General features: G+C 40.4%; 1 protein-coding gene across 1 annotated transcript in view; it reads left to right on the top strand.

Annotated features, from left to right (window-relative positions):
• HCN1 (hyperpolarization activated cyclic nucleotide gated potassium channel 1) overlaps positions 1-12,707 on the top strand; it is a 199,736-nt gene extending 187,029 nt beyond the window's left edge. The window contains exons 7-8 of the mRNA XM_054055328.1: positions 5,011-5,175; positions 7,075-12,707. Of these exons, the coding sequence (XP_053911303.1) occupies positions 5,011-5,175; positions 7,075-7,883 (974 nt within the window). The 3' untranslated portion in view covers positions 7,884-12,707. The remainder of the gene's footprint in view (positions 1-5,010; positions 5,176-7,074) is intronic.
• The last annotated feature ends 10,246 nt before the right edge of the window (positions 12,708-22,953 follow it).

Here is a 22,953-nt window from a genome sequence, read left to right as displayed (position 1 = left end):
GAGCAGAGTGTTCTGAGCTGAAGGTCCCATCCTGTGAGTGGCACTGCAAGAAATTGTCCATTAGCTAGTTTCTGGTCAGTGGACAGCTTCAGTAGTATGAAATAAATCAAGAACTACTGATCTTTACACCATGTGAAAGAGTTGATGTTACAAAGAGTTACCTCAGAAAAGAAGAATAACCTAAACCTAATTGTTTAGGGAAACTTGTTCTGAAAATTGGTAGATGGAAAGACCTCTTGTACCTCTAATTTTTTTCTAGAATAGTTTAGTAACTCATTACTCTGTATAAAAAAAAAAACAATGTTTAAATCCCTTGTCCCATTCACCTACAAGATTTACAAATAGCTTAGATTAACTGACCCAACCCTTTGAATTGCTTTGATTTTTCCATCTTTTTTCTGCTGCTGAAAGTAGCCAGATGGTCTGAATAGCTGCTTGCCCGTTTGCACAGCAATGTATATGCGTGCTACAAGATGAAACAAGTTTCCTGCTGAGGAACTGAAGCAATTGTCAGCTGTCCTCAGCTGGAAGGACACTTCATTAGATCCTGTAATGTTAAATCTGACAGATGATGGGAAGGCTGGTACAGCTTTGGAAGGGAACAGAGCACTTTAGAACTGTTGTTGTTCAGGAATGCATAGAAACTGCTAATTATTTTTACTTAATTTTAACATGGAGAGCACTATATGGCTAAATACTACTATAGTTAACATCTTACTACAAAAAATTAATTCGTGCACCTAGTCAAGTGAACTTTTGCTTTAATTCTGGTCTTTGTGTTCTTGCAAAACAAAGCCGTGCATAAGATAGTAATTCATTCTATTAATGTTCTACATATTACTGTGTACCATCCTAAGCTAAAAGATATGTTCCGTGGAGACAGGACCAGTTTGATGTCCTTTAATGAAGGCAACTTTATTTTGTTATTTTGATTTCTGAAGTTTTTCAATCTCTATTCAAATGTTAATGTGACATAGAAAGTTGAGTGATTATATCTAGCGTATTATTTTTATGAAAAATGAACTGAGAGATAATGAGTAGGTGCCACACTGTCAGATAAAGTGTACTGCTTCCTGAAGTCAAAAAGTGTTTTTCATAGGTTTGCATAAAGTGGAAGTAGGAAACTATTGCTGGGGTAGCCAGTCCATGTACTCATCCAGCAAAGACCAAGAAAGCAGTGCAACACCACAGATGATTCTAGAGATAAGTTGGTGCCACATCCCTAGCAGTTACTTGCTTGGAGAAAAAATATTTAGAAATCACATAGCAACAGGAAAGCAGGAAAATTGTCACCTACAGTGACATGTCAGTCCAGTCCACAAGAATGTTTAATGTGATCTCAGTTGAAACCAAAACAGGGGTGCTTACAGAAGTCCTACTGATCCTAATGCTAATGGTCATCACAGACTTGTACCACTCAACTTATTCAGGGTTTCCTGAAACCAATCTTCCTTAGTGCTGCCTTTCAGGTATGTAGAATTTCCTATCCAGAACATTCTGTCACACTAATGCAATCATAGAATATGATATACACATCTCCTGTTCTAGGAGATACAGATATGGACAGGCTTCTTTAGAGACTCGTGGTGTTCCAAAACATGAACCTTATGCTCTTACTGAAATACTGCCACAGAATCATAGAATCATTTATGTTGGAAAACAGCTTTAAGATCATCAAGCCCAAACATAAATCTAACACTGCCAAGTCTGCAACTGAACCACGTCCCATGTATGTGTGCAACTGGTATATTGGTGATCAGTTTTGATTATTTTAATTATGACCTTCAGAATAGGCTTAGCTTCAAACTTTTACCACTGTGCTTTTCAGTCAATGTCTTGACAGCAGAGAGTACATTTTATTTGAGCACTTTTCCATGTTCTTTTGAGAGCTCATTTTTCTGTGGGAAAGATCTGATGGTAGCAGAACACAAATTGTGTTTTCCACAGAAAAATTAATTACATTTGTACTAAATATGCACTTGAAGAACAAAGGAATGTTTTTAGCATCATTGAGTGCTTTCAAATAGTCATTTTTCATTAGTGCAGTGATTGACGTTTGTTTCAGAATGTTCTAGGGAACAGTTGTCCAAAGAGATTTAATAGTTAAAGTAAAACTTGCATTAAGAGTTGAATTACAGGTTCATTGTACATAATTCATACATAATTCTTAATTGGAATTGAAGGCATTCTTTTGTTTGGAAAGGAAAAATAGAAGTGTTTGACACTTTGAAAGTGTCAGCATGAAGGCAATGTGCCATGCCAACCACACGTGGGAATATAAGTGAGTAATATGCTGCCGCGCTTTCTTTTTATGGTAATAGAGAACCTTGTTTGTCCAAGCTATTTGAAAATAATCTGTGCCCTTTTTGTTTCACTGCACACTCCTGTGCTGTTGTTTGTTTTTCATAGTCTGTTTAAATCAATCGAACATCAAGGAGAGCATAACTGTCGAGGACACCTGGTGTACTTGATGCCACTAAAACTCATTTTAAATATATCATGGATATTTCCATTAGTTTGTTCTCTTCATGAAATCTACTAGCTTTTTATTTGTTAAAAAAATTATTTAAAAGAACACAAGTGTTTGATCGGAACACATTTTGGCAGTCTGTGTTCTTCTCTCATCCAAGTAAATGAGATTTCATGTGTTATGTTTTATTAAGCATGAGAGTTTGTTCCAAACAAATAGCTAATAGGTGAAATGAACCTAAATGCAGAACACATACAATTATCAGGCACATTAGTCCGGTGGCCAGATTACAAATGATGCTATTGATATGTACAACAAAGCAATATAGATGATGTGTCAGTGAGTATAATACAACTTTAATCAGTCAAGAAGCAGTGCTAGAAATGCATCACGTGAGTATTCATCACACGATACTATTTCTGTCAGAAGGCTGCTTCTGAATGAGACTGTACAATTGGAGCTTAGAGCACAAAGCTTTTCTTGCTTCCTGAGCAGACAGGCTCCGCAGTGGCACTCCCTGATCAGCTTCTAGGTGCAGTGATATGTGTCGTGTCTTTTCTGATCCATCATTTGTTAGATTAATAATGATGAAAAAAGTACTTTCTCCATATATTTTTTTTACATTCTTTGGAATTATTTGGATCCATGGTCAACATTTGTTTAGTTTGGGGCATTTGATATTTTTTTAAACTCAAATACTTTTATTTGTTGATTGTAGCAGAGGACACCTCCATATACCTCTAGTATTGTTTGCAACAGTTTTAAGTGAGGAATGCTGACAAAAGGTGATCATTAGTCACACAGATTTCTAGCTAGTTAAGTTATCTCTAAATTCAACCAATTATTGTAAAATGTAATTCTGTGTGAGATCAAAAGCATATCTTAGGAAATGCAGCAGGCATTCACTGCATTTAACTTCTCCCTCTGGGCAAAATGTCCTTCTCACTCTTGTAAATAAAATGGATTGAGCTCAATCAAAGGAGAACGGGTCAGGGTGACCGAGGGGGTAGAAGAGGAAAGGACTGACTTCTGTTTGACCTGGCTGGCTCTTTACAGTAAACTGTCATTATTTCAGGGGCATCAAGTTTTGTGAGAGACGTTAGGTCAAGACTTTTACAGTAACTGTTATTCTCTATCAATTGTCCCCAAAGCTGTTGGGTTTTAAGTACATTCCGTGCTTGTAACTGGTCCCACATTAATTTACTTTGGCTTATCCATGGTTATTTAAGCATCTTAGCCCCTAAGCCTTCAGGGTTAGATGGCATGTGGAAATTCTTCAGCAAGAAGCATGAGGCAAAAAAAAATCAAGGTTCTTTACATTCTAGATGAATAAAAAATGTATTTTGTTAAATACATACAAACAAAGAAAAAACTATTTTAGCACTTTATATGAAGTGAAGCCTGCAGAATTCTTTGGTTTAGTTAATAAAAAGTATTTGGGTTTCCACATTTGAGAATGATAGTTGATCGAGAATTGTTTGTGATAGACATGGAACAGAATAGGAGACTGTTTCCTATCTGGTATTTAAATATGACGGCATCTTGACTACTAGAACTGGGTAGGGAAACATTCTCTTACTCTGCCTGAGCCTAAGTGTTCTTGACAGAATTTTTAATATTTCTTAGTGTATGCTTATGCCCCACCTTGCAAATAGGATCAACTCAAGCACTTCTTCGTGCAATTGACTTTTAAGTTTTTGCTATTTTGATATACATAAATATTCTACAGCGTATGTTTTGCTGTTATAAGCCTCATACATTGACTTTGGCCTTTATCCAATAACCCTCATCTGGTGGGTTAGGGAATCAGCAGTCGCAGGTTTGGAGCTTTTTCTTGGGACTCTGCATATGGCTTTGGTCTCCTCTGTTGCAGAATGATGAATTCCTCTTGGAAGCACTTGCAGAGAAATTCTACTATGCTAATTAAATGGAGTAAGCAGAGGTTAAAAGGGTTCTGGGTTTTAGCCCAATGAGAATAAAAAAAGTCTAAAATCATAAATTTACTCTCCCAAAATACCTAGAACAAAAACCCCAAGGAAATAGAAGACATTTTAATGCTTGAAGCATATTTTCTCATAACAGCTCTAATGTTCAAGTATCATTATATTGTGTATTAAATTACTTTAGTAAATCTGGTGAACGACTAAAGGAATTGGTCCTATATGTCATGTGGATATTTAAAAAAAAAATCAATAGAACCACTTGGGTTAATTGAGTGAGCAAGCTGTATTTGACAGCTGATGGATCATTTCTTAAAACTTGAAGAAATTTTTTTATAGAGGCTTGATAAAATCAGGGTCCAAACTGAGAAAACCTATAAGTGCGGCTCTTAAAGGGCAATAGTTATTTTTTGAGAGTAGCAAAAATAGGATCAAACATCTTCAGAATTTTCCCTGCACCCTTGTGTATACAGGAATAGAAAAATTGCCATTGAGTACTGAATTATTACTTATCAGCACTGAGTCACTTCCTAGCGTTGAGGTTTCACATGGTTCACTAACTTCTTTGTTTGCTTTTTGTTGATTTTTTTCTCTTCCCAGAGATTTGTCTCTTGACCAAGGGCCGTCGAACTGCCAGTGTACGAGCAGACACATACTGTCGCCTGTATTCCCTCTCAGTGGACAACTTCAATGAGGTTCTGGAAGAGTACCCCATGATGAGAAGGGCTTTTGAAACAGTGGCAATTGATAGACTTGACAGGATAGGTATTATTTTTTTTTCCATATTAAGCATTCTTAAAACCTTTTTACGCTTTCTTTTCCTTAAGTTGCAGGATAAAAAGCTCAGATTAAACCCCTCTTAAAAGCTTTATTTGTGTTACACAGCAGTAAATTTTCTCTTGATCTATGAATAAAACGTGTTCTGACAAGAAATTCTGCAATCTCACTTTTAAATAATAAAAAACTTTGAGTTTTAGAAAGCTCTCATACTCCTTTGAGGATTATTTTGTATACTTTAATTATCATCAGTATAATTTATTAATTCTGTATATTTTGTTTGCTGTCCTCAGTACTTGATAGGGTTTACGTTGTTTCACGAGGAGTAAATCACATTTTCCTACATCAGTTGTTTACAGATGACTTCTATAATGCTGGGAAGAGCTGAAGCCCCTCAGCACTCACAAGACCTATGTTTGTTAGAGTGAATTAATCCTTTGCTGCAGGTCTCTCATTTTCCTCACAGCACGGGCACTGCTAGTGCTGATGGCTGCACACTGGTGGTACTCAGATCTGCTTGCAATCAGAAAAGCGGGCCAATGATATCAGTGAAAGGCAGAACAACGTGGCAGATTATCAAAACAGGGTGTATGAAGTCTGCTGTTCTACATCCAGAACATTCTGGACCTCCCTAATGAGACATACTAGATAAAATGTGTGGTCTTCGGTTGGGAGAATTGCACTTAGATCATCATTATTCACATTGGTTTTAAAATGCAGCAATGCATAAAATATGATTTATCATGTTTGGTGGTGTTTCCTCAAGTTCATAAGAAAACTCCAGTGTAAGGATTTCTCCACATCACGGTTTCTCAATGCAGTTATGTCTGCAGTTTCTTCAAAGGGAGTACAGAAAGAAATGCAGGGTAGTATCACTGATCTGTCTTTTCCAAGTTGAAGGTATGATTTGGAAGAAAGCGTGTTTTCTTTAATATAGCAACAGTAAAGACCTATTTCACTGTTTTGCAGATTATGAGCACTCAGTGCATCAATTTATTGTATCAAGACTTTTCAAAGTCTTATAATTTGTCTGTGAAGACTCTTTGGAGATATAGTCCAACTATAATTAATATGTGCTGAAATAATATTAGTAGTAAAGCCCTGCCTGGTCTTGGAGAAGCAATCCCATCTGAAGTGCTGTGTTTATACAGGACAAAAGATAAAATGAAAACCATTATAAAAAAAAAAAAGGAACAATTGACTGCAGTTTTGTTCCTGTGCATCTGACAACACAGAATAATGTCCACATCTTGCAGACACCGAGAGCCATCAAGCAGACAGCAGGACACAATGTACAGCAGTCAATATTGTGCAAGCAGGTGTCACATTATCCATTAGTTCATATTAGTTCACAAACATTTAAAGAGATGATTTCTCGCAAACTTATTTGTCAGTGGTTACTAATGTCTAATAATTAGTTCCAGGGAATGTGCTAAATAGCAGGTGTATTTATAACTTATGCAACAGTTCAGTGGAAATGAGGACAGTATTGCTATGAAAGAGGAAGACATTATACAGGCAGAACTCAATGACTTTTTCCTCCCTGTTGCTCAGTAAATTACCATGGCTATATTTCTTGAATAATTGTAATAATATCAATACAAGAAAAATGAAGAGGCACAGAAAGCCCAGGTATCTTTCTGTTATGAAAGTCTGCTGTGCTGGTACAGGAGAGGGGAGGACCAGGTGTGTGTGGAGGCCAGCTGTCGGGAGCCACCTGCCTGCCTGAGTCGCTGTGGTGGTGCGTGGTGTGGCCCCTGCTCAGCCTGTGGTTTTCTGAGGGCTTTATGATATTTAGTCCTTTGTGACGGGGGCTGAAACGCAAAGTCAGAGCAGGGGTCTGCCACCGTGTGTCAGACTTGCTAACTGTTCTGCCTCTCTGTGAAGGGAAGAAGAACTCAATTCTCCTACAGAAGTTCCAGAAGGACCTCAACACCGGGGTTTTCAACAACCAGGAGAATGAGATCTTGAAGCAGATCGTGAAGCACGACAGGGAGATGGTGCAGACCATCGCCCCAGTGAGCTTGCAGCAGATGCCCACCATGAACTCCAGCACCTCCGCTTCATCGTCGCGCGTCAGGACGCAGTCTCCTCCAGTGTACACCGCCAGCAGCTTGTCCCACGGAAACCTGCACTCCCCCTCGCCCAGCACACAGACGCCCCAGCAGGCTGCCATCCTCTCGCCCTGCTCCTACACCACTGCCATCTGCAGCCCGCCCGTACAGAGCCCTCTGGCCGGCCGAACTTTCCAGTACGCCTCGCCAACAGCCTCGCAGCTCTCCCTCATGCAGCAGCAGCCGCAGGCGCCCCAGCAGCCCCCTGGGTCTGCGCAGAAGAACGAGGTCCACAAGAGCACCCAAGCCCTCCACAACACCAACCTGAGCCGGGAGGTGCGACCCCTGTCTGCCTCGCAGCCTTCGCTGCCTCACGAGATCTCCACCCTCATCGCCAGGCCTCACCCCACCGTAGGAGAGTCCCTTGCCTCCCTCCCGCAACCTGCTCCTGGCCCTGGCGTGCCACCAGCCAGCCGGGCCACCGTTCCCCAGCGGGTCTCGCTCTTCCGACAGATGTCCTCGGGAGCCATCCCCCCAAACCGGGGGGCCATGCCACCCACAGCTCCCCTGCAAAGGGATTCTTCCACAGTCTTAAGCACAGAGCCCGAGGGAGACAAACCACGGTTTGCGTCCAACTTGTGATCCCTGGAAACTGTGAGCAACGGACTTGTACCGAACCAAGCACCGTCCCCAGAACTGTTTTAGCCTGTTTCCTAATGTACCACAGCAGTCTGCTATCAGAAAAAATACTTTAGACAGCTTTGCCCTACATAACAAATGTAAAAGTTATATATGTATAAAAAAAAATATATATCAAAAAAAAAGAATTAAAAAAACTTGTTTGAATTCATGTCTTCCTTTCTTGCAACCATCAAACAAGTCTAAATTCAGCTGTAGTATTACTTACTTTTAACATGTCAACTTCAAAATCAGTCCAACAGATTTCTCTGTTTATGAGATTTAAAAATTGTCAACACTATAACAAACTTCAAACAAGTATATTAAAAAAAAGAGAAATAGCAATCTAACACATAGCACTGACTGAGTGATATTCTGCAACCCGTATTATTTCATTTATTGCATACACATCGTTAATTAATTTCTCACGAAGAATTCATTCGTAATTTACCATTGCATTTCATATGTTAGCACTTCCTGTTGGGAATTAGATTGGAAAAGAAAAAAATTGCGAGTCAAAAGGCTAGCACTAGCACTCCTCTGGATAGGTTGTAACCTCATGGCGTGTCAACCCTTCTGTTATTTCAGAAAACTGGGTGGACTTTGATCTTCATATTGCTACAGACTTTTACAAAGACTACAAATATTGTTATTGTAAATAACTTTCCAGACCCAAACAAAAATAGCTGCTGTGTGGTGTACCATTGCAAGGTCTTTGTTTAGGAATTTAGATTCCGCTCTTCACTTCAAAATTTACTGTTTTAAAATTTGTTAAAGCTAAGTGCAACACAACTGTTAAATTGTAATGCAATGGCTTAAAACCTACGATGTTACTTTTACATGCAATGTTTTATGCAAAATTGTACGCTTGATCCCGCAAACCGCTTGTACTTCACCAATACCATCATTTTCCCTCTCCTTGCCCTCAGGAGCATCCGAGAATACTCCATGCATGCTTTCGGAAAAAAAAAAAAGAAAAAAAAATGACCATAAAAATAGGTTCAGTCAGCTATTGTAGGAAGAGGCTTTATGGTATCTTAGAAAATAATAATGTTTCATGAATTATGTCTACCTTAAAATTCCTATAATGCTGACATTGAATCTCTGGTTTAAGTCTAGAAGTGAGGTTTTTCATTTAAAGGATTATTTGTAAACCACAGCTTGATTTAGGCTTTCAGGTGCTTTCTGTGTCTTCACTGTAGTTTTGTAGTTGACTGTGGTGTTAATTTACAAAAATAAATATAATATAGCATCAAGTCTGTCTGGAAATGCACGATTTGCTCTATGTATATTGTAACTAAATGGATAGTATATCCTAAGGCATGTAGTGTCAAACATAGCCCATAGGTACGAGGTTTATTATTTTTTATGTCTTCAAACCAGAAAGGAAATGGTGACAGAAAGCAGGGGTATAGCATACTGTTTTGTGAAAGTTTTGTTTTGTTTGCTCAGACCTTCACATTATCTTATCCACAAAAAAAAAAAAAAAAAAAAGTTCTTTCGTAATCATTTGTGCCTGATTTGTCACATTAAATAGAGATTGAAACTAAATGTGTCATAATTTAACTCATTGAAAAATCAGCATTTTGAATATGATACAAGCATATATTCTGTTCCTTAAAAGCCAGCTGACTCATGTTAAGGAAATGGATGCAAAGGAGTTCTTTGTTTTCCATTAACGCTGAGTTCAACGATGCATGGAAAAATTAAATAACATCACAAACTACGTAATGCAGTGAATCCAGATGTACTTGAGAGCCAAGTAAATGTTATGAAGCTAACAGAGCTTGAACCCATGCTGCCTGTTATGCCTTTTACTGAAGTGGTACATCAAATAAAAATGTTAAAAAAATCTTCCAGTTTTTGCTGACTCCCACTCACCAGTAAAAACCAATGTAATTAACCCATTAACATGCTGCTGCCATTAATTTAAGTGGCCCAAAGGAGTATATGGGGAAGTAATTATTTAAAAGTGTTTTGAACATTATGGATACGCTGCAAGACCATTTATTTATCAGTATGATAACCCTTCTATTGTTTTAATACTAACAAATTGTGTCAGTTAATTAAGATCATATATGATCTTTCAAACTGTTTAACGTTTACATTTAATAGGAGATATGGGGTTAGTAGCGAAATATTTTTATATATATTTTTATTTTCTTTTAAGCACTATGAAGAAATATTAATTCACATGGTCTTTCAGTGAAACCATAAATAATTTTTAATGACTTTGTAATAGAGTGGACAATATCTAGGATTTGTATGTTAATTAAAAAAAATGGTACAGGGTATAAAATTATATACGTATATATATATATGTATGTATGAATGTATATATACTTAGATTAAGAAAAAAATGACTCACATTCCTGTAATATAAAGAACCATTGCTAGTTTCAGAACTGACCTGTTTTCTCTGTACATAAGTACGCCCATAAGTATGAAATCTCATGAAATCTGTACAGGATGAAATGTATTAATGCAAAAGGTTGGCTCTTACTGCTGCTGGGAAGACTATAGATCTGATTCTTACAATAACTGTATGATCAGGGATGAGTTAGATTTTTTTCTTTTGTCTTTGCTCAAAGCCATAAATAAATATATACAAAAGATTATTAATAAATTGAAGAAAATATATATAAAAAAAATCATGAATTTTTTTTTGCAATATCTTTATAACTGAGCAGGTTTTTCATTACCATGAGGGAAGAACAGTGTCCTCTTTTCTTTGTTCTGAGCCTCAAAATTGACATGCACTAAGTATGGGGAGGTGGGGAAAAAAACTTCCTGGGTAATTATGTGCACTGTTGGAAAAAGAGGGCTTAGAAATTTGAGGATACTACCTGATTTACTCAAGCAGTTCCTAAACTATATTTCCTCTGTAGATTAGAGGAGTTCGTTGTGTTAAAACCATTTACCCCACAAAATTCTCATTTAAGCCATTACCACTAACCTGTCATGTTTCTCGAGTACTACTATTTGAAACTGCAATTTGCTTATATATGAAATTCTAAATATCCTGGACATCAATCCTGAGTAGCTGTTAGTATAACTTATGGAAACTTATAACTTTCTATCATATTTTTACTTTATCTTACTATGTGTGCCAATCCCAGGCGATGAACCTCTGAACTTGTCTGTAATAGTTGAAATTTCAGGGGAACATTGATGTGGAAGTAGTGTTAATTAATAAGGCTAATTACATTTTAGGTCATTGTGAAGGAAAAAGCATAATTTTGTTTCGTTATTAGGTTTGGATTGAGTTTGGGGTTTTTTTTTTTGCATTAATTTCAGTAGGATCAATATAATTTGAGGTTGATAAACTTTCATTTTAAGCATGCATTAGTAATTGGATTTTTAAGTTGCACCCTGAATTGCAGTGTGAATTCTTTACAGTGTTATTTAATTATTTTTAAAAATATATAGTTCCATTCCAATTTTAGACAATGAAATGATTTCCAAAAGGACAAGCATCATACTAGGATATTCTTGCTCAGCAGCAAAATTTGATTCTCCTACCTACATTTGACCATTGCACAGAGTACTTTGCTGCATGGCCCAGTCTTACTATTTCATACATGTTTGTGTACAGAACCAAAAGGAACAAAATGTTTTTAAGTGATATGTCATTATCACTACATATGATAATGGTATGTACCCATAAACCAATGTATATATTATTAAAATCTCTCTGTTTCTAGTATATTTATCTACCTTGGCTTACTTCCTACCTTACCTTAATTTTAGGTGACAGCAGAACTGGAACCAAAGTAAATTTTATTTTAAACAGCAAACTTTCATGTCTTGAGGCATGTCACTAAGAGCTAAGCTTATTATTTCTATTATCATAATTTACTCACGAGTTCTCACGCCGGCTTCAGTATTTCTAGCCATGTGAGTTCTTTTCTGCTTCATAGATGACGTTGTCCAGTGAATAAAAATATTCTGTTTTCAAAATAAGGTCTTCGATTTTTAAATAAATCTGCAATTCAGCTGCTCTGGGAACACGCAGTGGCATCAGTAATTTCTGCTGTTCTGACATCCTCAACACAAAAAAATGTTACAAGATAGTAACAGACAGTGTTTGTTTAGAAAGCATGGGTCTGAGCTACAAGGATCATGTGGAACAATCTAGAAAATGCTATTAGAATTGCATGGACAAATTTATTTGGAGATTTTTCTTTTTTTTTTTTTGGCAGCGAAGAGTCTTAATATTGCCCTAGACCATATCCTCTGAAAAACATGTTTTGAATATTGAATCTGTACGGTTTTACCAACAATCAGAATCCATTCTTATTTGCATACTTAGTAATTTGGATCATCTGCTTGATGGGTGTGTTGGGTCGTACAGGCAGATGCATAATTTCTGGTCTATGGTTAATTCCCACAACAATATTGAAGACGTGCAATATCTTAAGAACTCAAAGTAGCACTGAATTTTTCAGGTCAAGATAGAGGAACATTAGAAAGAGAAGCATGGTGGTAGTACACTAGCAGAGTGACCAACTGAATTAATTGAGTTTAAGTCTGTCTGTGTGTATTCCATATATATTTAAAAATGCTGTTATATGTGTGTGCACCCAGTTAGAAAAGATACATGTTGTGAGAATGAAAACCACATTTACCAACTCCATTAGATGATTTAGAGGTACACCATGGCTCAGGTGATCCTTGGCCTATGAATTGACAGACTCAAGCACACGTTTTAATTGAAACTAAACCCTGGCCCATCCTTGAAATGGTTCCAGATATAGAATCATAGAACAGTTTGAGTTGGAAGGGATCTTAAAGATCATCTAATTCCGACTCCTCTGCCATGGGCAGGGACACCTTCCTCCGGCTCAGGCTGCCCAATGCCCCATCCAACCTGGCCTTGGACACCTCCAGGCATGGGGCAGCCACAGCTTCCCTGGGCAATCTGTGCCAGTGTCTCACCACCCTCATGGTGAAAAAATTCTTCCTTATGTCCAGTCTAAATCTGCCCCTCTCCAATTTATAGCCATTGTCCCTAATCCTACCATTTTTTATAAAAAGTCCCTCTCCAGGCTGAACAAGCCCAATTCTCTCAGCCTGTCCTCATAGCAGAGGTGCTCCAGCCTTCTCATCATCTTTGTGGACCCTTTCCAACAGTTCCATACCCTTCCCACAAGAGAGGAATAGAGGGGCAGAATCCCCTCCCTCGTCCTGCTGGCCACGCTGCTTTGGATGCAGCACAGGACACAGTTGGCCTTCTGGGCTGTGAGTGTGCATTGCCAGCTCATGTTGAGCTTCTCATCAAGCAGCGCCCCTTATGTGATGTTTTTTTCATCTGATTGCAGAAGATACCTTTTTTTTTTTTTTTTTTTACCATTCTCCAGATTTTTATGTCACCTTTGCAATATAGTTCCCTCTCCACTCTGCTTTGAAGACCATGCACAGACTGAATTAGTTCTATCTGAAGGGTCATTGAGAAATTCAGATCAAGTAGAACTGCAGGGCAAAAGAGAAGAGAAGACACCAAATGCAAGTCCATAGCCAGTCCAAACTAGCCTGTGCATGAAAGGCATGCAGGTACTTGAACTGTTTCTCTGCAGGGACTCTGATACTGAACCGTGACTGTAAAAAAAACCCAGGGTCCAATCTGAAAATGCATCTCCAATATTAGCTAATTCTGCACTCCACGGTTAACTGAGAAGTTCACATAGACGGAAGCAACAGTTCCTGTAGCATTAGCAAAGTTTCTGTCTTCTATTTAACAACCACTGTTTATATACTGTTCCATATTGTGCCTGACATCACAAAATCTGATAAGTTCTCTGTGTGGGACATGGAGTGTGACCATTGCTCATGGATTTACTTACACATTTCCTTTAGGGAGAAATATGTGTGCAGCCTGTATCCTCTTTTGTTGCTGCAGTATAGGGATTTTAAATGGGGAGATCTGGTTTTGAAGTTCCTGTGTATCAGAGGGCAATAATTGCAGATCTCAGCCTTCGTTGTGGACAGTTAGGCATTTTGGGCTTCTAGACCAAGCTCTTTTTTATTTGAATTTTTTATTTCTCTGCAAAGTCAACACAAAAATGGGTTTGCTGTGCTTCTAACACTAGATGTATAGTCTGCATCGCTAAGGAATTGCCTGCAGCATTTTATATTAATTAGTTTTTTCTAAGTGCTAAAGGTCTTATGTGGGTTCCTCGGAAACTGCAAGTGCATCCTCAAAAAGGAGTGCATTTCACTGACTGGTATTATGCTAATGTGTTCCTCCAGGAGGGGCACAAGTAATTTCAGTGATTCACTTGGACTTGTGGTATAATATCACAGATAACATAGAGAACGTACCCGCACTGATGACTGGAAATGGGGATCATTTATCAACAGATGAAGAAAAGGCTGAGGTACTCAACAACGTTTTTGCCTCTGTTTTCACTGATAACTGCGGTCCTCCTCCATCCTGGGTCATGAGAGAGCAAGATGGTGACCAGGGGGGTAATCCCCCTCCCACAGTAGAGGAGGATCAGGTTCACGAACACCTGAGGAACCTGAACATATATAAGTCCATGGGACCTGATGAGATGCGTCCCAGAGTCCTGAGGGAATTGGCAGACGTGGTTGCCAAGACACTCTACGTGATATTTGAAAAGTCATGGCAGTCAAGAGAAGTCCCTGGTGACTGGAAGAAGGTTAACGCTGTGCCCATTTTTAAAAAGGGTAGAAAAGACAACTGTGAGAACTATCGACCTGTCAGCCTCACCTCTGTGCCTGGAAAGATCACGGAACAGATCCTCCTAGAAGCTCTGCTAAAGCACATGGAGGACAGGGAGGTGGCTAATGGCAGCCAGCATGGCTTCACCAGGGGCAAGTCCTGTCTGACCAACTTGGTTGCTTTCTATGATGGAGGAACCGCAGCAGTGGACATGGGTAAACTGATGGATATGATCTATCTAGACTGATGGGATGTCATCCAGAGGGATCTGAATGGACTGGAGAAGTGGGTCTCTGAGAACCTTATAAGGTTTGACAAGGCCATGTGTAAGGTCCTGCACCTGGGTCAGGGCAATCCCCATTTTCGGTACAGGATGGGGGATGATGTGTTTGAGAGCAGCCCTGCAGAGAAGGACTTGGGGGTGCTGGTCGATGAGAAGCTCAAAGTGAGATGGCAATGTGCTCTCACAGTCCAGAAGGCCAACCGTGTCCTGGGCTGCATCCAAAGCAGCGTGGCCAGCAGGGCGAGGGAGGGGATTCTGCTCCTCTAGTCCTCTCTTGTGAGACTTCATCTGGAGTATTGTGTCCAGTTCTGGAACCCTTAATGTAAGAAGGACATGGAGCTGTTGAAACAGGTCCAGAGGAAGGCTACAAAGATAATCGGAGGGCTGGAGCTACGAGGGCAGGCTGAGAGAGTTAGGCTTGTTCAACCTGGAGCAGAGAAGGCTCAAAGGAGGTCTTATAGTGACCTTCCAGTCACTGAAGGGGGGCCTACAGAAAGCTATGGAGGGGCTATTCTGAAAGGCTTATGGTGGTAGGACCAGGGGGAATGGGTATAAACTGGAGAGGGGCAGATTTAGACTGGATATTAGGAAGCATTTCTTCACCATGAGAGTAGTGAGGGCACTGGCACAGGTTGCCCAGGGAAGCTGTGGCTGCCCCATCCCTGGAGGTCTTCAAGGATGGGTTGGATGGGGCCTTGGGCAGCCTGATCCGGTGGGAGGTGTCCTTGCCCATGGCAGGGGGGTTGGAACTGGATGAACTTTAAGGTCCCTTCCAACCCAAACTATATTATGATACTGTGATGCTATGATAATGGTGCCCTAGGCAGAAATGGTGAATGCCTTGGGAAAAAAACAAAACAAGAGAATGGTTTGAACATCTGCTTTCTTTTCTCTGTTAGCAACAGGTTGTTCATCAGATCCACCAGACAAATTTGATTCTAGATAGGACCACTGAATGCTTTTCTTTTGTTTGTATCTGCATTGCAAGAGAAAAAGATATGGACACAATCCTGAACTCCTAGTGAAAATCTTGACTTAACTAATGCACCTAGAGAAATAAACTTCTTTTAGAGAGTATGATAATCTCACATCAGCTGTCTCACAACCTCAGAAAGAAAGCTTTTAGACAATGTAAAAACAATATATTCGTTTACCACTGCATACATAACAGAAGATGGTATGTGCCCTAAAAACCACGTGGGTTAGATCAAAGATAATCTCTGAGTCAGAAAGTGAGAAATTTTATCTTTGGTATTTTAATCTCCTGTTTTATTTGTATACATTTGAATCTCCCAGAATAACAAATCCAAATACAAAAAGAGGATCTTTGGCTTTAAGAATCCCTTCGGTTCCTCTATAAATATGTATTACAGTTCTGTTTGTGGTTTCTGCGAGAGCTGAATTAATCTGAATGAAAATGTCTCACATAAGACATCTCTCGGATTTGGAGTTTGAGAAGAGGGATGTTTTATAACCTGTATTTTATTGCTCAGATCTGTGATGGTCAAGTGTTCTGTGAAAGGGGAGACGTTTATAAATGGTGTTTTGCCCTTTATTTTACAGCTTGCTAAGAAAAAGTGAGTTGGCATTGTTAATAGCTGGCAAAAACTGAGGTATCTGGGGTGAACTTCCACAGTGTAGGCAGTGTTATTACAGGAGATAGCACTGAGCAACTGAGCACAGAGCACCATATGTCATGGTCCCAGTTACACTGGCTATTTCAAGTCCATGTTTGCCAATGAGGTCATGTATTGTTTGTTGCTGTACTCTTCTGGATCATGTTCTGCTCTCTTATCGTGTCCCTAATAGCCTTGTTCCTAATAAAACTATTCAGAGATACCAAATATCTGGAATACAGAAATTCTGTCTTCTAGAACAGCTTTTTCATAAATTCAGCTGTAATAGGTGATAAAATACATTGTGTCAAGTGGAACGGTTTTGTTTCTTTTTTCTCAAAGGTTTTGGGGGAGCTTCTCAATGGTAATGGAGCATATTGAATTCATCACCAAAGAGCAGCGAAAAGAGCAGAAGTGACAATAACAATGAGTAGAAGAAAAGTAAAGAGAAGTACCAGAGGCAGAAAAATATTATTTCCTTGAAATAAGGCATTTGTATTGAGATTCCCTGGAGGATATGAAAGGAATAGGGCAGGAAAGATGACAACATGTCACGTCCTATTTAGGGCTGCCAAGCAGCTCTGTCATGAGCATAGCAATAAAGCAGGAAGTACCACATGAAGGTGACCCTCAACTTGGTGGAATGCAATAAGTGAAAGGGGAGAAAAGAGGTCACATTTACAGAGCGGGGCAGACAAGACCCAAAGCTGCCCAACGGGGTATTCTGTTCCATATATGTCGTACTCTGTATAAATACAAACTGAAGGATCATGAGCATCAATCTCTCTTTTGATGGCTGGTGTCTAACACAGACCTCATCCGTCTTTCTGCTCCTGGTCCCAGATCTATGTGTTCCAGAATCCAGTTCTGGAGTCTGTGGCCCCAGTCTGTCTGGGGCACCCAGTTGGTGCAGCAGAGGTGAACTGCACTGGGAGAAACTTACCAGGGGAGCAGGGAGAATTTACTTCTTGAGGGGCATGGACATGTCTTCCACCCATTCCTGGGCCAGCCAGTGACAGAGGCCTCTCTTTCTCTTCCAGCATGATACCCGTTGCTGCAGTAAGAGCTGTCTGTTGCCCATCCCCAGCTCCCTCCAACCCACAATAGTGAGTGGACAGCATGGCCATGGAGGTAGTTGACTGCTGTCCAATAAGCCTGGACAGCAGGGATGATGCTGCTCCTGCGATGCCACATCTCCATCTTCATGTTCAGATCTGCATCCTATGGTAGGCTATCAGCAAGCCCAAGTGCTCCCCTGCAAAAAGAGGGTGTCTTTCATCTTGCACTCCGTGAGGGTGGATCACATCTTTGAGTAACACATCCTACCACCTGCAGCACAATCGGTTGTGATCCTCTTGACAGAGGGAGCTCTTGGACAACAAGCTGCCCACAATCTCCATCACCCTGCAGCATCCCAACCATCAGCTGTGGGACTGCTGCCCTGGGCTCCTTCCCTGCAACTGGGCATTCCTCTTCCAACAGCACCCAGTTCTGCTCTGTCTAAGGACAGGACAAGGGGGAATGGTCTGAAGCTCCACCAGGGGAGGTTCAGGTTGGATATCAGAAAAAAGTTCTTCACAGAAAGAGTCATTGGGTACTGGCAGAGGCTGCCCAGGGAGGGGGTCGAGTCGGCTTCCCTGGAGGTGTTTAAGGAATGGGTTGATAAAGTGCTTAGGGACATGGCTTAAGGGAGTGTTAGGAATGGTTGGACTCAATGATCCAGTGGGTCCTTTCCAACCTGGTGATTCTATGATTCTATGACTCCTGCTACCCTGGTTGCAACAGGAGCTGAGGCTGATCTTTGAGGGTGGCCACTTGAAGGCTTCAGCAGCACAGAGGATCGTCATTTCCAGCCTGCAACCCTTTAGCCCTTTAGCCTACATGACAAATCACTGATCCAGCTACTGCAGGATGCCCTGGGCAGACCCACGATTTGCTTTGAGTGCTGGATGATTGACATCATCATGGAACAGTGCCACAGGGAGGCTTGAAGTTGGATGAGCCTGGGGGATGCCCATGCTGCTGAGAAATGAGAATACAGCTGCTGCCTCCCACCCCCTCCAGCAGCCCTTACAATTCCGAGGCAGAAAAGCTGCCCAGCACTTCATTGGCTGCCCTGTATGGGGGTCCCAGCAGCCACCTCTTTGCCCCTATTCCTGCAAATGGGGAGAAAAAAGAGCAGCAGGAGGAACCAGAGGGAGGCTGTGGCAGGTCCCTCCACTCCCAGCCAGGGCAGCAAATACTCCCTTGCAGGACCTCGCCAATCCCCAAAGAGGAGGGCCATCAGCTCTGAGGCCAATTCACTAACAAACAAGAGGCCACTGCACCAACAACAGTAGGAGGGTGCCCCAGAAGCTGCCCAGACCAGCACCTGGGACACCTGCCAGTACCCAGAGGACGGAGAACCTTGATTTGATCTTTCTTAGACTTGGACTGGCCCCTAAACAACATCTCACTAGTTCGGTCTTTGAAAGCCCTTCTGATTTTCACAGAGCTGTCTTCTTAGTGACATGTAGATACATTAGGATCAGTTATACACACTTACCTGGCTATCTTGTCAGTTTTCAATCACTTATCTCCAGCCTAAAACAGAAATTGTTATGATTGTTGCTGAAAGAATGACATTGGAGTCTGTACTGCTTACATTCAGATACTTTCTTCCAGTTCTCAAAGCCACATCTTTTTCCACATGGACACTGCCTGTGAAGATTGAGTTAATAAGTAAGTTTCTGCAGGGTGTTTCTGCTTTTTGTGACACTGTTATTAAAGATTTCCAGTAAGACACATCCAGAGAACAGTTCCTGAAGAATTTTGCAAATAATCTACTTCCAAGCTAATGATCCTCTGCTGTCGTTACATATCTCTCTGCACCTCTTCTTCCCATAATCAACTTCTTGTTTGCTCTACCACGATGGTACTGATCCAATTTTTACCAGTGTCACAAATTATTTCTACAATGACATTGCTGGACATCAGGAAGATTTTTCACAGAAAAGGTGATTGGGCACTGGCAGAGTCACCTTCCCTGGAGGTGTTTAAGGGATGGGTGAATGAGGTGCTGAGGGATATAGTTTAGGGAGTGTTACGAATGGTTGGACTCGATGACCTAGTGCGTCCTTTCCAACCTGGTGATTCTATGATTCTAGGATTGGGTCAAATAGATACTCTTTCTGCTGTGCAAAGGGCAGCAACAGAGCAGCCAGTGTTTTTTGATGGTCCTTGATACTCAAGATTATTTTATATGACTGTAATGGAAGATGGCACAGCCTAGATTATGCTAACAAGCATAGGATTTGATTTGTTTAAGATTATTGGGCTGAATGATTCTGTTGTGTCTAGACACTCTTGAACACACAGGCTGGTATATACACACACATAAACACACACATTCCTGCTCTGTAATTCTAACTTCGCTTGTACGTTGTCTTTGCCATTTTTTAGCAAGACATTCACAGTTATTCGCGTGCAAACTGCCACAGCAAGTGTTTGAATGCTAATGGCACAGCCATCTTTGCTTCCCCTTTGCTTTCCCACAGGAGCAGAGTGCTGAGCTGGTGGCAATAATTGCCTCTGCCTAGAGCATGGTGACTCCAGCTGTGCAAACTTGGCCCCAAGCACTCCTAGAGGTCCTCCAAAGCCAGGTATCACAAACCACATTGGTACAAAATACAGAAACAAGCTACACATTTGCTCCCTAAAGAACAGAGGCAATCTTTGGCTAAAGTGTCCCAATACAGTGGCCTTGAGTAGCTTCTTAAAGGAGTTTGAAAAAAAATGGAAATGCTGAAGAGAGAAGGCCATTACAGTCTTCAGTACTGGGTGCCTTTATTCTCTGTACTCAGTATAAAAGACAATCTATTTAAGAAATTATCATATACTAAAACCAAAAAAACTTAAATCCAATTTAAGCTTAACATAACTTAAGTAATTTACAGTATTTTGCTAACTATATCCATAGACACACTGTCATTTGCAAAGTGAGAAATTGTTAACATAAGCCTTTCATTTAAATGGACGTTCAGTCTACTGTGAACTTTTGCCATTCAAAGACATCTAATGTGTTACGGTGATTGATGCTTCAGATTGTCGATTAAAAATTATGTAATGTAGTTCAAGTTGTTCTTATAAAAATGAAAATATACAAAATAACCTAGTAACTTTAAGAAAATACATTGCAAAATATTGTTTAACTTTTTCATATGGAATGGTAATTTATATAAGAGAATCTGTCATATCCCAACATGAGACAAGGTTGTGCTCTGACAGCAAAAGCAGCAGTCAGCATGCCAAGCTGTACTAGCAAGATAACAGTCAGTGGGCTGGGGGAAGTGATCCTTCCACTCAATCAGCTCATGTGAGGCTGAATCAGGACTATTGTGTGCAGCTTTTGACTTCCCAATGCAAGAAAACCATTGACTAACTGGTGCAAGTTCAGCAAGGGAGGAGCAAGATATCAGGGGACTGTAGTAATTGACGTACAAGGAAAGGCTGAGTGAGCTGGGCTTGTTTAGCCTTAAAATAAAATAATGGGGCTTAGAGCATCCTTACTGCTGTCTGTGAATATGTGATTGGGGGTTATAGATGAGGTAGAGCCAGACTCTTCTGTCTGGTGCACAGCAATAGGTTGAGAGATGACAAACGCAAGTTGGAACATAACAAGTTCAAACTAGATATAAAGAAATTATTTTATCTTTTTTACTAACATGACGAACCAACGGCAGCCGAGTGAAGCTGTAGGATCTCTGTACTTGGAGGTGTTCAAGATTTGTGTATGCATGACTCTGAGCAACCTGACCTGTTTTGATCAGGGTGTTGTACTGGACAGAGCCCAGAGATCACTTCCAGCTTAAATTATTCTGTGACTGTATGATTGCAACGTCGTCATCTACGCCAACCACTTCTGTCTCCTCAACACCAGCCACTTAGTTTGAGCAAGCTTGGATCCAATGGCCTGTGTCACAAGTTTCAGCCACAGCTTCTTTGCTGTTAATATGGAGACTATTCCTGGCATGGAGGTTACAGAGCAGCCATGTAGGGAACTTTAGGAGAAGTGCAGTTCCATGAAATCACTCCTCTGTTTAAAAGAAAGGGTTAGAGAGAAGGATGCAAAGGAGTGGAGAAAAGGACAAGGCAATAACATGTCTCAGGTCCTTCCTGCTGGAAAATGCTTAAGTAAAACAGCCAATTCTTTCCTCAGGCAGTGTTATTTCCGCGTGCACTCAAGCCTCTTCTGTTCGCTCAACTGACAAGTATCTTTACTATCTCTCACACTTAACACTACAGTGCCAGCAGACTGGGCTGTGCTCTGTTATGTCTCCTGCTATAAACCAGGACAAAAACTGCCACTAAACTTGTGGTTATACAACCAAAACTCAGTCTTCATTTGTGGCACTAGGGCAACAGGCAAAACTGATGATATAACCGTCCTTCTTACGGTTCCGTGCAGATTATAGCCTATTGTCCTGATCTGTAATACAGAAATCGGGGTATACTTTGTATGCACTGTCACTATTGGCAAACAAGCTGAACATGACCCTGCATGTTCACTCTGTATTGAAGGGAATTAACTATTTTATTCAGCTACAAATCAAACTGATTTTGTCTATGTGCAATGATTACTTATGGCCCAATAATACTGAGAAATTAAAGGCAGGAAGGAGAGCTAATACTTGTAAACGCTGTTACGTGAGGAGACGAGTCTGGCTGGTTGTGTGTTTCTTCCAGACTTGCAAAGACTGTGTTACAGGCGTTGCTTTTCATTCAGGTACTGACTTCAGTTAGGCTCCAAAAAGCTGGTTATGAACTTTGGTTCACTTTTGAGGATAAAAGGTGTTTTGTGTTTGAACTCTGAACAGTAGACAGGCTTTTCTGGCTCTGCTGGCTGAGTGGTGTCTTAGAGGTTTCTACGCACCAAAGTAGTCTTTGACACTGAGATTATTTTCTCATTTTGGAGGACAGACACATGGCATTTTGAAACACTTCCCTTCAGACCTCAAACCCTGCAGCCAGAAGCATAGATAGTTAAAAACAGCTGACTAAGAAAAACCCCAGAGAGGAGCCACTGCCCAATGCAGTTACAGGTTACCTTTGATAGTAACTGATATAATTAGAAGATTAAATATTAACATGAAGCAGTGGTATACTGCAGACTGCCACAAGTTTATTGCGTATCTCAGGTTTGGTGGTAGATGCTTTACGTCAAAAGAGGCTTTAGTCGTTTTTAGGTACACGCCACAAAATTCAAGGCTGTGTGTTTAGTTGTTTACCAGGCAGTTAACAATTGCCACCATATGGCCCTTTTAACAATAGCCTTCAGTGAATCGAGGTAGTCAAATGAGGCGGTCCACTACTGTTCAGAGTCAGCAGAGTCATTGCACTATACCTAAAGATTTCTGCAAGCAGTGTTACAAGAGACTTCTGCTACACTCCTTTTGGCTTGCATATTATACT

The sequence above is a fragment of the Cuculus canorus genome, chromosome Z, assembly GCF_017976375.1.
Source record: "Cuculus canorus isolate bCucCan1 chromosome Z, bCucCan1.pri, whole genome shotgun sequence".
NCBI lineage: Eukaryota > Metazoa > Chordata > Aves > Cuculiformes > Cuculidae > Cuculus > Cuculus canorus.
Note: the sequence above shows the minus strand (reverse complement) of the source record. Positions and strands in the feature narration are given on the sequence as shown.